At 43.0% G+C, this 16076-nt stretch overlaps 1 protein-coding gene across 18 annotated transcripts in view; it reads right to left on the bottom strand.

Moving 5' to 3' along the window:
- The window catches only part of ZMIZ1 (zinc finger MIZ-type containing 1), a 229775-nt gene that overhangs the window by 29093 nt on the left and 184606 nt on the right, over positions 1–16076 (bottom strand). For all 18 annotated transcript variants that reach the window (XM_085882955.1, XM_085882956.1, XM_085882951.1 and 15 more), the window contains 8 exons: positions 12648–12792; positions 12112–12226; positions 11536–11732; positions 11258–11408; positions 10054–10278; positions 6383–6658; positions 5830–5995; positions 5406–5547 (listed from right to left, as the gene is read on the bottom strand). In XM_085882955.1, the coding sequence (XP_085739081.1) occupies positions 5406–5547; positions 5830–5995; positions 6383–6658; positions 10054–10278; positions 11258–11408; positions 11536–11732; positions 12112–12226; positions 12648–12792 (1417 nt within the window). The remainder of the gene's footprint in view (positions 1–5405; positions 5548–5829; positions 5996–6382; positions 6659–10053; positions 10279–11257; positions 11409–11535; positions 11733–12111; positions 12227–12647; positions 12793–16076) is intronic.

The following is a 16076-nucleotide window of genomic DNA, read 5'->3' as shown; positions in this document are numbered from 1 at the left end:
AAGAACAGTTTTAATTTCGTCAATCAATGTCTCTCTGCATCTGCCCCTCTCACAATGTCCATACTCTGCGGACAGAGTGCCGGCCGGTGCTGCCAAAGCAGTCTCATGCTGGGTGGTTGGCCAATGCGATCCCAGCAGATAGCCGTTTGAGGAAGTTGAAATTTGCCAGCTTGAGAGCTCTTCAACATAAAATACCATGGGATCTTTAACATCCATCAATTAATGATCGCAGCCAACTTAACGTCCGAGCGATGGCACATTTTGTCGATGCAATACCCAGTTTGCAAAGCATCAATCTGACGGGCAGAGAATCAAACCCAGACTAAATGGCTCAAAGGTGGGTGCGCGACCTCGCAACACCATTTCGTCAGACAAAATCGGAACACAAGCACGTAAATAATATTCCAAATGAAAATATACAAATGCATGTTGTGTGCAAATAACTGATATCGTTAAATTTACCAGTCATTTAAAACTGCCCCAAATGATAACATCATAGCGTAGCTATTTAACTCAACAAAACTGAATGCATTGAATCGAATAAATAAATAATCAAATATTAAATTACATTAAAAAAATTAAAATGAAAAAAATTGATTTTTTTTTTTCTTTGCAAAAAACGAGGTTCATCGGTGAGTGGCACGACGGAGCAAAATACGTCGTACGTGCTTAGAGGGCAGAGGGACAACAGGCAGACACAGCAAGCAAAGCAATGAACAAACATAAAAAAAGGAGGAGGGGAGGAAAAAGGAACTTGCAAGAAGCAGGTTGGGTTGGGAGGAGGGTTGGGAGGTGGGGTGGGGGTGGGGGTTTATGAGGGAAGAAAATATCACGGGTTGGGGCGGAGTGGTCGTGTACTACTAACTCAAAGTTCTGGAGGAAATAGGGGGTTGAACTGCCTCTTGAGAGGAGTTGTATGAATGGAGAGAGTGGAGGTAGGAAATATTTTTGGTAAATTGAAACATGACTTGTTTGGAGGCAAAGAAAGGCAAAAAAGTGACAATCCATGAGTGGCAAACTTTACAATGACCTGTCCACTTGAACTCTCAGAGCTGAGCTGCACAGCTTTTCCTCTTCAAATTGGCCAAAGGCATTTATGTAATTTCCATAAACACACACACACACACACACACACACACACACACACACACACACACACACACACACACACACACACACACACACACACACACACACACACACACACACACACACACACACACACACACACACACACACACACACACACACACACACACGACCCTACTCTCTCCCCTCTCAAGAAATAAAAGGTGCAGGAAAAAAAGACGACTTGTCATATAAACATCACAGGATCCCACACAGATGTGGACATCTCACCCTCATCAGTTTATACATTACTAATCTGTTAAATTTCTTCATTACCTCTGCCACTTCAGGTGGACGGAGGTTATGTTTTGATCCCTGTCTTTTTGTCTGTCTATCTGTCTGTCTGTGAACAGGATATCTCAGAAAGCAATGCATGGATTTGGACGAAATTTGGTGGACAGGTTAGGTGTGTGACACGGACGAATTGATTAGATATTGGTGAAGATCCAGACACTAAATTTTACCCCGTGGGGTCTTCCACCCCACGGGGTCGAAGCGCCGCTCGCGTTCTCTCTTTTTTTGTGTACAGTTCGTTTGAACGTCTATTTCTCCATTATTCGTGAACTGAATTCGATGAAAATTGACCGGCATATACTCGACACATATGTGCAGGCACTAACTGAGCCCAAAGTGTGATTGCGGCCCTTTCGGCCCATTTTCTTAAAATTGTTATTTAAAAAAAAAAAATGTGCTGGGTGATGTCCAACACAAAATTAAGTCGCGAATGATGATATGAAACGAGCCTCACTCGCGTGAGGTGTTCTGGTTTCATTTTCTGATGCGATGAAAATCTTACCAAATTCCAAAACTATCCGTCATCCGTGCTATCGCTCACCTGGGAGTTGTACGAATGAAATCCCACGGGGTATGTTCGCAATTCGAACTTGTTATTAACGAATTCTTCACCATTGAGAGATGGGGCCCAAAAACTACATAGAGCAGATCTCAAAAAGTTGTGGACGGATTCGGACGAAACTTGGTGGATGAGTTGGGTAGGTGACAAGAACAAGCCGATTCGATTTTGGTCAAGGTCTGGATGCAGATTCAGCCTATCAGTGGGATACAAAGTGTAAACTGTTCAGTATGGTGGAGGTATGTGTTCTGCCGAGTGTCGTTCTAGTTCTACAAGGTTTTGCTTCGTCAACTCCTCATAATCAGAACTTATTTGACTGACAATTATAACAAAAGGATAATAAGTTTCGGTATAAGCATTGAAAAGCAGTTATGATGAAAATTTCTAATTTTCGTCATATGTCCGTCTGTCTCGTTTGTTTGTATGATTGTTTGTATGTATGTATGTATGCATGCATGTTTGTCTGTCTGTCTGTCTGTCTCTCTGTTTGTGAGTGCAATAACTTGTGAATGCTTCCAGCTATCTTCGACAAACTTTGTCAGAGGATTCTGAAGGACAAAAGTGAGGCCGACGATGTTTTTTGACATATATATATATATATATATATATATATATATATATATATATATATATATATTTTTTTATATTTACATATATATATGAAGATTGTGGCGGTTGGGATTACACATTTTTAAAGAAGAAGGTGCTTCCAACCAAAAGTAAGAACGAGATTGCTCTGCTAATTTGAGTAAAAAAGCAAGAGCAGACCCGGTCTCAGGGCAACGTTTCGCCGGCTTCACAGCCAACTTGATGAGGCACGATAGACCCCGGGCCTCGGCACGTGTCTGGGTTTTATTTCGATACGACCGCTCATTTCTGGTTACGTGCTTGGTGCTCGAGGTCAAATGGAGGAATGCTTTGTTGTTTTTTTTTTTTTAATATTACTTTGCAAAACGTAAAAAAACAAACGTCAAATCACCAATGAAGGGGTGCTCTGGTCATTTTTTGTTTTTATTGCCACGTGATCTGGTGTTGTAGTGTGTCGGTGAGCAAGTGCGTGCGCTTGTTGTTGTGTTTGTGTTCGTGTTTCCGGGGCACGAACACGGCTGGTTTCGTGTCCGGGTTGGGCATGATGAGGCGTTGGTTGTGCGAGTGTTGAGGTTCTCATTGGGTGTTTGTTGCTCACCTTATCCAGCCGCATGCACCATCCAGTTTTCGCCATTTGCATCAGAGGTTTGTATTGTGTGGGTATGTCCGCCGTCTCCCCAGTTAGGCTACCCTCCTGGCTCTTCACGTGCCACACTTCCAAAATCAACCTGTGTGGATGCAGCATCTGGGACACTGGGACACAAAGTCAAATTTACGGCCAGATTGCAGGTAATGACGTGCTATGGCTGACTGGTCACTTTTCCAAGCCTAATTGCTCTATTATGTTCATCTCGTCGTCGTTTCAAATTCCTTCCAGTTTCACCAATGTAGAATTAGTCACAACCCTTGCATGATGAATGGTAAACTACTCCAGATTTATCACCAGATAAATCACCAGATAAAATGGTAAGCTTTACCATTCATCATGCAAGGGTTGTGACTAATTCTACATTGGTGAAACTGGAAGGAATTTGAAACGACGACGAGATGAACATAATAGAGCAATTAGGCTTGGAAAAGTGACCAGTCAGCCATAGCACGTCATTACCTGCAATCTGGCCGTAAATTTGACTTTGTGTCCCAGTGTCCCAGACGCTGCATCTGCACAGGTTGATTTTGGAAGTGTGGCACGTGAAGAACGGGGTAGGTGGTCTAACTGGGGAGACGGCGGACATACCCACACAATACAAACCTCTGATACAAATGGCGAAAACTGGATGGTGCATGCGGCTGGATAAGGTGAGCAACAAACACCCAATGAGAACCTCAACACTCGCACAACCAACGCCTCATCATGCCCAACCCGGACACGAAACCAGCCGTGTTCGTGCCCCGGAAACACGAACACAAACACAACAACAAGCGCACGCACTTGCTCACCGACACACTACAACACCAGATCACGTGGCAATAAAAACAAAAAATGACCAGAGCACCCCTTCATCGACGTGATTTGACGTTTGTTTGTTTTTTTTTTGCGTTTTGCAAAATAAAATTAAAAAAAATAATAAAACGCACTCCTCCATTCGACCTCGAGCACCAGCACATGACCGGAAATGAGCGGTCGTATCGAAATAAAAATCGGACACGTGCCGAGGCCCGGGGTCTATCGTGCCTGATGAAGCCGGCGAAACGTTGCCCTGAGACCGGGTCTGCTCTCGCTTTTTTGCTCAAATTAGCGGAATCAATGTAGTTTTTACTTTTCGTTGGAAGCGCCTTCTTCTTCTTTCAAATAAAAAAAATAAAAAAAATTGATATATATATATATATATATATATATATATATATATATATATATATATATATATATATATATATATATATATATGTCAAAGGTCAATGTGACAGTGACATGATTTGCAAGATTTTCATCATACCCGTCAGGCTACCACCTGACGCCTTGTTGTTATACTTGTCAGTTTGACAATTCTACCTTCCTGTTGTGATGACCACTTTGATGTAGTGGGAAGGCTTGTGTGTTCCAGTGACCCAGAGAGCGAGATTAGTTTAACCAAGACAGACGGGTCAAAGGGTAGGGGGCCAGATAAAGAGTAGTTGCACAAATAGGACGGCAGCGGTTCTTTAGCTTTTTAGAAACTTATCTCGTGTATGGTACCAAGAACAAAAAAAAAAAGATCACACAAGCAGGAACTATGGTCTCGTGGCCGTCCTGTTCTCAACTATGTGGACCAGCTCGAGAGGGATACCACTCTGACGAGGGACCAACTACCAATTCTTATGGAATATCGTGAGGATTGGAAGACGCTCATCATAAATACCCTTGTTCGCTCGAACAGATGATGATGATGATGATGATGATGATGATGATGATGATGATGATGGTGATGATGATGATGATAATTGTCAGTCATACAAGTTATAATTCAAGTTGGAAAGATAAATGTTCGTCTGACAAACAAAGCTTTATAAATCAATGGTTTAGGCGATAGGCAAAAAGTGTATTCTCAGTGAACACAAGTAAAATATCCTCCCAATCAACGTTTTCTTTTTCGTTTGAGTCTTCAAATTGAGTCAAGGGGAAACGTTTTACGTGCAGTTTTACTGTGACAATGTGGCCTTGCCACGAGTCCACAAATGTGCTTTTAAACTGTTCATTGTCCTCCGTTCACAACATTTGCATAACCAATGACAAGAGAGTCAATCAATGTAAGGCATACATTAGTGCAGAGCTTGTCTTTCAAGTAGAGCAGGTGGGGCCATTATTTTTGAGCAGATAGTGCCAGATACAAAGAGTGAGCGAGGAAGCTTTCAGTACCTCCACATGAGAGTCTGATGCACAGACTGGCGCAGGTGGAAGACGTGGTTAGATACCGCGAGGTTGTGTTCAAGACGAAAGGGTTCAAGTACAATTCCATCTCTCACTGGGAACGTCAACCGTAGTTCGTCTGCTGGGTTTCCTGCCAAAGCACAGAAATTCATGACTCGGTGGAACCCTCTACGTTGATTCTTCATTTCTGGGTTCAAGATCAAACTTTTGGTCAAGCTAGCCATGATTTTACATGCAAGCAAAGACCTGCACAAGAATGCAAACAGAAAGAGAGACTGTACATGCGGACACTGAATTTGGAAGATTGTCGACAGGTCGGATGCGAAAAATGGAGAAAACCATCATGGAAACGATTGCTTATCATTTATTACAGATGTACACAAGCTGAAGAAAGCGCAGCACTAAAACATACCAGAAGGTGGCGCTAAGCCTGCAAGACTGGGCTTGATATCTGGAGGGTAAGGCGGCTTCACATCCTGACCGGGCGACAGGTATGAAGGTACATGGGTGCCCGGCGTAACTGGCGGCGTTGGGTTTCCAGGCACGGGTGAGTGGGGGTACCCAGGCATCGAACGTGCCTGGAAAAGGGAATGCAGCGGCAAGAGAGGCTACAAAATGAAACAAATTCTTGGGTCAATGTGTACAAAAGGAAATAAAATCATTCCTCTTCTTCTTTTTCCTCTTTCTCGTTTGCAGCAGAAGGCCATGAGGCTCAGAGGTGAGTGTGCATACAAGAAAAGCATTAACAAGATGAGATTCGGTACTCATCAATCAACACGATCAGTTATGCAATAAACTTTTACATCGCAATTCCTCAACGGTCCCCATCACATAACCGATGAAGAGCTAAGATGAAAATATTTTTTGCTTCCTCATCCGATGACATTAAACACATTGCTACATCAATTTCCGTAAGTAACGTATGATAGATGGGATGTAGAATGCCAAAAAATGATACTACTTACAGCAGGAAAAGGCTGCTGGCTATAACCATAAGCTGCTGGCGGAAATCCAGCACCCTGATTTGGGTACGGCTCTGCATTTTTGTAGTAATGGCCAATCGCCGGCCCTTGGTATTGAGAAAGAGCCTGGGCAGGATATTGTCCAGGTGGTTGCTGGGTTGGGAGACGCTGGGTGGTGTAACCAGGAGAAGGAAGTGCACGCTGTGGGGCGGACCCAGAGAAATGGTGCTGCGCCTGATTCGGAAACTGCACACCCGGTGGATATTGAGGCCCATAGCCCTGATGGCGAGAGAGTGTAATGCATAGCATGAAGAAGGAGGGGAGGAAAGTTGGAATACTCAATGAACAATGCAATGTAGAAAGTTTGGCGAGATTAAGGTAAGTCAGGGTGCAGAAGAAAGAAAGGATTTTATAAACAAAAAGTTGATAGGAGCATGTTACCGAGGCACAGCTGATGTTTTGAGTGTTCACCTTTCGTCAGAGCATCTTAACATGCTCTCATCAACTTTTAGTTGATAAAATCGATTGTCTGTCTTGTCTGCCAATGCAGCCAGATAATGCACAGCACTAATCACAAATGTGTACATCCCCAAAAATGAGTGAAAGGCCACAATGACAGAACAGTACTGTATTGGTAAAAATGTGACCTGTGGAAGGAAATGGCCATTTTCATATTTTGACAGCTTTTCAAAGTTAAACTTTGTTTGTGAAAGTTATATTGATGTAAAACTCTCATCAACACTGCTTTTTAGCATGATTTATGGAGAGGTGGGCAGGAGGGGGGGTGTGTGTGTGTGGGTTGGGGGGGGGGGGGTCTCATTGTACGCAACATCGTGCATCATACATTGTTAAGGCCACCATAGCAGGTGAGAGTTTGGAGGTGTTTTCGGATGAATGCATTTGCACAAATCTTTGCAGCGAAGGCGGTACAAGTGGATCGGCTATAAACACTGCATTATGGAGCAGACGTAAGGAGTATTTATGCGACACTGCCCACACAATGAATGACGTCGAAAGCTGCAACCTGAAATTCAATTGCACCAATGATGAATGATGTGGGTCGATTGCCAACGACGTTGTAGAACCTGTGTCATCCGGCAGTGAAAATAGCAGCGGCGGGAGCGACACTGGCACAATGCCTGATCATCCTCGCGTTAACGAGGAAAACGCCGATGCTGCCGATACTAACCAAACTGGAACCGTCAAGGCGGGTGAAATAAGGAAGGCAACGTTGAGTCTTTTACATCGTTTTGTCTTTGTTTGAAATTCAGTGAAATGCAATGTGTTTGTTATATCAAACATTAAGAGTAAATTTATGACACCAATTTGCTAGTTAAGATGTGTTCACAATTCCCCCGAGCCACCGATTACCTCCGACAACGAATATGCACAGGGGTTATGTTTTAATCCCTGTGTGTTTGCCTGTCTGTGAGCAGGACATCTCGTGAAGCCTGGTGTTGGCTCAACGGTTAAGGTGGCTGGCTTAAGATCTTAGGGTCTTGAGTTCAAGCGCCTGTCGTGCCGTTGAAATATGGTCGGCAAAATGAGTACCAGCTTACTGGTAACAGGGGTACTGCATCTGCAGCACAGCCATGCTTCCAGAAAATGATGCAATCAGCAGCCACAGGCTGCATACAAAACACCACCAACAAGCAGAATATCTCAAAAAGTTGTGGATGGGTTCGGCCAAAAATTGGTGGACGAGTTGGGTGTGTGACAAGAACAAGCTGATTGGATTTTGCTCAAGGTCAGGATGCGGATCCGGCCGACGAGTGGGATGCAAAACATCAACTGTTCAGCCCGGCGAAGGTATGCGCTCCACCAAGTACCGTTCTAGTTTCACCTGCAGTGATTCAAAATGAGCAATGTTCATTTAAAACGTCCATCTTGAGAATAAATTGCAAACAAGAAGCTAAAAATACACCCAATTGTCATTGTGCTGTGACAATATTAACCTAATTATTATCATTAATGACAAACTTTTCCAATGACATTCGGCAGAAACTTTGGACAAGTAAACTACCATCTTTAAGTGTACAAAACTCTGAGATAACTGCATAACAAAGTGGAAAGCACTTGAGGGAGGCTCTGACTCACAACGTTGTTTCCCTTCTAAGAAGTAATGGTTGCTTTGAGATTTGATTTGTACAACAACAAATTTTTCTAGAAGTGAATTACTCGATGCATGCAAGTTGCCAATATGTAGAGATAGCAAATTTCTTCCATTCTGTTGATTCTCTTATTACCTTTGAAACCGAAGGTGGATGGAGGTTATGTTTTCACCCCTGTTTGCCTGCGAGCAGGATATCTCAAAAGGTTAGACGGATTCGGACTAAACTTTGTGGATAGGTTCGGCATGTAACAACGAAGAATTGATTCGATTCCGGTGGGGATCCAGATCCAGATACCGGAATTTTTTAAGTGATTCTTCACCATTGAGAGATGGGGCCAAAAACGATATATAGCATGATATCTCAAACAGTTATAGAAGGATTCGGATGAAACTTGGTGGACAGGTTAGGGGACGAGGACCAATGGATTTGATTCTGCTGAAGATCGAAAACTACTTGGCCCGTTTCCCTCAAATTTTCCAAATGTGCTCAGGGTACAAATGGGCACAAAATATATTTGGGTCCCTTACCCCCACCAACCCACCCCCCACCCTCTTACCCCCACTTCCTTTCCATCCCAAGGATGGAGAGAAAATGCCTAAATTAGGGTGTACATACTATTTGTGCTGCTTTGTTGGTACGTTTTTCAAAATGATCACTTCTTTGCTCGACAGTAGTCTCATTCACTCTTGATTCCGACTGACTTTCTATCACTGGTTATCTCTTTCTGCTCCTTGGTCACAGTTTCTGTTGATTTCAATAAAGATCACCCGACCTGTGAAAGTTGCCTCTCCCTCTCAACTTCAGTCTCTGAGTTCTTTGTGTTAGCTCACTCTTTCGATGTGCTTCTGTTTGGTGAGTGAGTATTGTCATCAACACGTCTGTGTGCTTGTCTGTTTGTCGGCAGAATAACTTGACGATATGAGCAGCTGGAATTGCCAAATTTGCCACAGAACTTTATATTGTACACACAGACACGATTATCACAGTACTCATGTGCCGGCCTATGGCTGCGGTATGAGTAAATATAATCCTGTCCTCAATTTAATTATCTATTGTTCCTTATGAGCTCAAAGCTGAAGTTCTCCGAGACATTAACAACATGAAGCTGTGTGCCAATTTTGGCAATTCCAAATTTGTAAATTTTGTAGTCTTTGGTATGACTCGCTCTTTGTCGAGTTATTCTGCCAACAAACAGACAAACGAACACACAGACGAGATTGTAGTAATACTCATGCAGTAAGCCTACGGCTGTGGCATGAGTAATGACATTGCCAAGACGAGTGTGCGTAATATGGGCAAAAACAGCAACCTACTCATAATATATATATATATATATATATATATATATATATATATATATATATATATATTTAACACAATTTCAGTTTGACATTTCTGACAACTCCCAACTTATTGCCCCACAACTCTACGTGGTATATTATTTTAAAACTTATTCTTATTGAAACTTTAGGAAATATAGATATCACAAGAATTTTTTTTTTTTTTTTGCGACTTCCGATTCATGTTGTGGTGACGAGTCACATTTGTCATCTTTCCTACCTCGCCTGGGTAGGGCCTTTTCATACTAGGAGGATGGATTTGACCAGAAACTCTCTGGTTTGCAGCAGGGTATACGCCACCAGGCTGACCCCCCAATCTCTGGGGCGGATAGAGCCCTCCTAATCCGGGAGGCCGTGGAAGGCCCTGAGGGCCACGTGGACCTGACTGCCCAATAAATTGGCCAGAATAAGGTTGGTTTGGCCCCACCTGAAAGGATGAGCACACCTAGGAAACAAGGGTGGGAAGAATATATGTTGCCTATTCAGAAATGAAATCATTCTCAGAGCGGCAATGAAATTCAAACAAGAAATGCATTAACAATTTGACTAACCAAAGAAAAGTTGTGAGAATTAACTTGTAAATGCAGGATAACATGACAGGAAAACAAACAAACATCCTTTCTGACTAATTGTTTCAACAATCAATAACAAGCTCAAATGAGCTAAGATCCTCATCCTCTTAATGATGACGTCATAAAAACGAATATGACGTCATTGTGATGTATCAGGTTTGCGATAAATTATCTGTGCTAATGCCCGGCTTGATTCCCGCAAGAAAAATTCAAACAGCTTGCCTAGTTTCGGAGATAATGGTATAGGCGATTTCCATTCGCGGCGATATTATGACGTCAAGTTTTTTTTCTAGGAAGAATTTCCAAAATCGGAGATGGTTGCTGCCTGCGTGTGGGCTTTCTGCGTATACATGGAAAGTTTCACGGAGATCCGATTAAAACTCTGGGTTGTGAAACAAAAAATGTCAAAAAATAGGAATGACGTCATAAAAATTGATATGATGTCATCGTGATGTATCATATGTGCGGTAATTCATCTCTACTAATGCCCTGTTCGTTTCCCGCAAACAGAATTTAAAAAGCTTCCCTAGCTTAGGAGATAATTTTTTAGCCGATTCCCATTAGCGGAGATATTTTGACGTCATAACTTTTTTTCTAGGAGGAATTTTCTAAATCGGAGATGGTTACAGTCTGCGCGGGGTATTTTTACATGTATATTCCAAGTTTCAGGAAGTTTCGATGAAAACTGTAGGCTGTGAAACAAAAAAGTCCACAAGAACAACAACGTGAGTAAGACTTAGAGATCCTCCACGAGGATCTAAAAAATGGCACAAATTGTTGCTTACAACTTGAATCTCTTGCAAAATTTCTCAACAAACAGTTCCAAATAATACTTCTTAACATTAAACGTACCGGTCCATACTGGCCCATTTCTTGGTTCTGCTTCTCCTGTAGTGCAGCCACTGTTGCTGTCGCTGTGGCGGTTGCCGTAGCAGCTGCTGCAGCAACAGCAGCGGCAGCGGCAGCAGCGGCAGGTTGTGGGAAAGTGGGTCGAGGCTGGGAACTGTAAAAAAAAAAAAAGCCAAAGTGTGTAAAGGAAGAGAAGAAATCATAAAACAGATGTTGCAGGTTTGAATGAATGTTTACCAGTTGTTTTTTGTTTGTTTGTTTGTTTTATTTGCGATTCCCACCTGCCAGGGTAACCACCAGAAGCGGCTGGATAGTTTCCTCGGGCATACATCCCCTGCTGCATGTACACCTTCCCTGGATTTCCTGCCGCACCTGGAAATTGCTGCTGCTGGCTCTGAAACTGAGATGGTGCCATGCTAGGGCTCGAGCCTGGCATTCCTGGAGTTAAAGGGTTGCTTGGCATCGGGTTTCCGAGCACCTGCGGTATAAAGTGAATGGCTCTTTGTCGAGAAACCAATAGGCACAACATTTAATACGTCAAAAATCCTCAAAAGATCACGAGCTTCGACTGCATCGAATGACAATTTAACAATTCCACCAACATACAGAAAACGATCATTCCAGTATTACGACATCGAAGTGTCTAATTATGATCCAAGATTGCAGATCCTACCACCTCTCACGTTACGAGGAAACACAAGGCAAATACATATGTACAGCCTCTCAACCACAGCACGAGAATGATAAACGGTCTTCAATGTTACTATGTTGAAGCTAAAGTGCAGTAGTTTATGAAATGTGGTGGTTCCTTTGATTATTTTCCGTTGTTCAAAATGGCTTTACCATTGCTACGTTACCTGACTCTGTGTAGTGTTTGTTACGCCCCACACTGTAGTGACAACAGATAAGGAGCCGGGCTGTGTTCCACTCTGTGGCCAGGGAAGCGCCTCGTTGTACGTGAAAGGAGTATCCCTTGGGTAGGTAGAGACAGGAAAGAGAGGGGTGCAGGCAGGTGAAGTTGAGTCATTCACAAAGCAGTATCTATTAACACATGTACGTCAAAGTTCTTCAATCAATGGCCCTCAGTAAATTTACACCATGTCTGCATTGCATCGCCAGAGATGCAAATAATTGAGATGATTGGGAGACGTAAAGGATTTAAAAAAAAAAAAAAAAATTTAACCCACTGCTACTCTCACAGGTCAAACAATTTTCAGACAAAATCTATAGCATAAAGAGAAGGTTCAAACTTCACACAGAAAATGTCGCACTAAGTTGTGAATGGTTCAGGTATATGAGATGAAAGGGAGAAAAGAAAAGAAAAATTTGGAACAAAACTATTTGGAGAGGATCCTGGGTAAAAATAAGTTAGAGTTAAGTCAAATGGATGTACCCGTGAGGCCCTGGTGGCAGGCCAGGTTTCATGGCATTCATAGTCGGACCGAGGGGTAACTTGCCCGGTGTTTCGCCCGGCCTGCTCTTCTGGTGACGCAGCAGGAGCAGGCGGCCAAGTTCTTCACACCACGATGACAACAATGCTGGGAGTAGCAACATGCACATGGGAGGTTTCAGTGAAAGAGAAACAAAAAGTTACCCACACAGAAAGCAAACACCATAATAATTTGGGGGTTTTGGTGTGTGCGCATCCCCTCGCACACCGTGACCGCCAGCAAATGATGAGCTGTTTGTTAAGAAAGTCGGCAAGGAGAAAGCTAACAAACATATGCACAGCCCAATTAGGCATTTACCTTCCTGGAACAACTCCCCTGAGTGACGTCGCCGTGTGAGGAAAGGCACATGGCTGCCGGCAACCATACAACAATGGTGAGCCCTCTTTAATGGAGGGTCCACCGATGAACCCAGACTCAAGAGAGATGTAAAAGGGACACAGACTCCTCATAGAACCATTCCTTTCATGCCGTGAGGGGCACAGGGCTGCCGAGGCAGTTTCATTTTGCTAAAGAGTACAGTCCTGGATGGGTCGCCACTCTGACACAGGATCCTCGATTGGCATATTACCCCAGTAGGAGGAGGAGGAGGAGATTGGGACCATACTCTGTGCAGAGCGTTGGTGCTGCTTAAAGCAGTCTCCTTGGCTATTGGTCACAATCCTGGACGGATCGCCACTCCGACACAGTATACCAGCATGCTGGCACTCAGTTTGCCAATCTCGGAAGGATGACAGGCCGAGTTAACCCCACCTGGTATTAATTCAACAGCTGAGCGGGATTTGAACTCAGGACCCGAGGATCCAAAGCCCGTCACCCTAACCATTAAGTCAACACCAGACATACCCCAGTAGGCTGGCGTAATAATGTTGACCTCGGAAGGATGACAGGCTGAGTCAACCAACCTGGTGTTATTTCAATGGCACGACAGGGGCTCAAACGAGGTACTCTAAGATCTTAAGTCAGCCACCTTAACCGTTAAGCCAACACGAGGCTAGACTCCTCATTGGCTGAGGCCACAGCAAGCAGCCAGGTTGTGTGAAGAGGAAGAGGAGGAAGAGGAAGAAATGAGGAAGAGGAAGAGGAGGAAAGGGAAAGAAGAATAGGGAGAAGAAGATGAAGAAGAAAGCCTGCATCTTCTCCAATGATGAAGATCTATCTTAACCTCACAACTTGCAGAGCTCTACATTAGAGCAAAAAAAAAAAAGTCAAAAAGCATCCGTGATGCCAATCTCAACAGCAACATGTGCTGTACTCGAGATTAACAAAATAAACATTAAAATGACAGCTGGAATCCAAAGGCAGAGATCATCCTTTACCGTCATGCATATTCTGTGCATTAGGCCTGCAAAGTTTATGGAAAAGGAGAAACATTGCAGACGATCAACTTTTAAGCATCAATTAATATCTTCAACAGCAACACTCAAGAACAAACTGTTACACCTCAAATCTGCAAATACATCGAAAAATAAACAATAAAGTACAGTTAAGTAGATAAGAGTAAGTAGAATAAGCCAGAGAACCCAAAACAAATAAATGAACACAGGAGTAAAAACAGAGTCAACTAGAAGGGCACTCGGTAGAGCGCATACCTCCGCCCCGCAATACCTGATCCACGAGAACATATCGGGCCCAATACATTTTTGAAATATCAGGCTATGTATCGTGTTTGGCCCAATGTTTCAATGTTGAAGAATCACTTTTATAATTTAAATATTTCTCGTATCCAGATCAAGATTCAGATATTCACCGAAATCGAGTCAATTCTTCCTTGTCACACACCAAATGTGTCCACCAAGTTTCATCCGAATCCGTCTGCAACTTTTTGAGACATCGTGCTAGATACCATTTTTGTCCCCATCTCTCAATGGTGAAGAATCACTTAAAATTTTCGAGTCGTCGGATCCGGATCCGGATCTTCACCAAGATCTAATCATTTCGTCATCGTCGTACACCGAACATGTCCACAAAATTTCATTCGGATCTGTACAACAACTTTTTGAGATATCTTGCATACAAACAAACAGATAAACAAAGACAGATAAACAAACAGGCACAGAGACACACGGGTGAAAACATAACCTCCTTCCACCTTCAGTGGTGGAAGTAAAAATAAATTTGCACAATGTTTTGAGCTTTGGCAAAAGTGCACAAGAAAAGACAGTGCAAAAAAGGTCGAAGCCGCCATTTCAAAAAAATGTTGCCGCAATGTTCTGGGTAACAGTGACACCATCTTTATGAATGCGCTCTTCCCTCCGCACTCAGCGGGACAGTTATGGAGGAATTTCCTCCTCTGCGTGGTTGTTTATAAATCCACACTCTATCTGTAAATGCTGAGCATCAAGCAAGGAAGCAACATGCACCAATTTTATAGTCTTTGGTATGACTCAACCAGGGTCGGAATCGAACCACCACCCTCTCCCAGCCTCACAGCACACACTCATTATTATGCATGCCACCAAGTCTGGTAACTTTCGGTAAAAGGTGGAATGGTGGAGGTGGTGGGGTTTTAACTCTAAAATGTAGGCACACATAATGCCTACTAACAACATAGTAACCCGTCCATAACTTGTGGCTGAAATACTGGGCTATATATCGTTTTTGGCCCCATCTCTGAATGGTGAAGAATCACTTGCAAAAATAATAATAATAATAATAATAATAATAATAATAAATTGTATCCGGATCTTCAACAACAATCGAATTAATTCGGCCTTGTCAAACACCCAACCCATCCACCAAGTTTCATCCAAATCCGTCCGGAACTTTTTGGGATATCGTGCTCACAGACTGAGATAGACAGCGGTGAAAACATAAGCTCCGTCCACCTTAGGTGGCAGAGGTAACAACCACGGAATGAAGGATCACCTCTTGCTCAACAAAGCCTCTGAAAGAAATGTTAAAAGAAAAAAAAAGAAAAAAAAAAACAGAGGCACCAAACTGTCGACAGCATGGTTAGACTACGAGAAGGCATTCAACGGAAACTCACACGAGTTCCTGTCTCATAGGGTGCGTGGAACCTTAAATTTGACTCGAGCAATTGACTTTAATGGAAGACAACTGTGATGCAAGATTACTTGGAAAGAAGAATTTGGATCTCCCGGTGTTAAAACACCTGGGATGTTCCAATGAGTTAGTCTTTCCTCTCTGCTGTTCTCCCTGGCTTCGGACTGATCACGGTAAAATGATCACAACGACCAAGCACGTAAATATCATCCAACTTCCAACAAAGGTAAATGCCTTTGTGATGAACAAATTCACACAGCTGCTGTACATGGATGAGCCGAAACTATTTGCACCAAAAGATGACAAATGCAGCGAAACAATTTACTAAACTTGGTAAAACAATGCTCCGATGACATCGGAATGGAATT

Source organism: Eptatretus burgeri, chromosome 5 (genome assembly GCF_056783735.1).
Source record: "Eptatretus burgeri isolate ZD-2024b chromosome 5, Ebu_testis_v1, whole genome shotgun sequence".
NCBI classification, from domain to species: domain Eukaryota; kingdom Metazoa; phylum Chordata; class Myxini; order Myxiniformes; family Myxinidae; genus Eptatretus; species Eptatretus burgeri.
The sequence above is the reverse complement of the archived record's forward strand: the minus strand, read 5'-3'. Positions and strand labels throughout refer to the sequence as shown.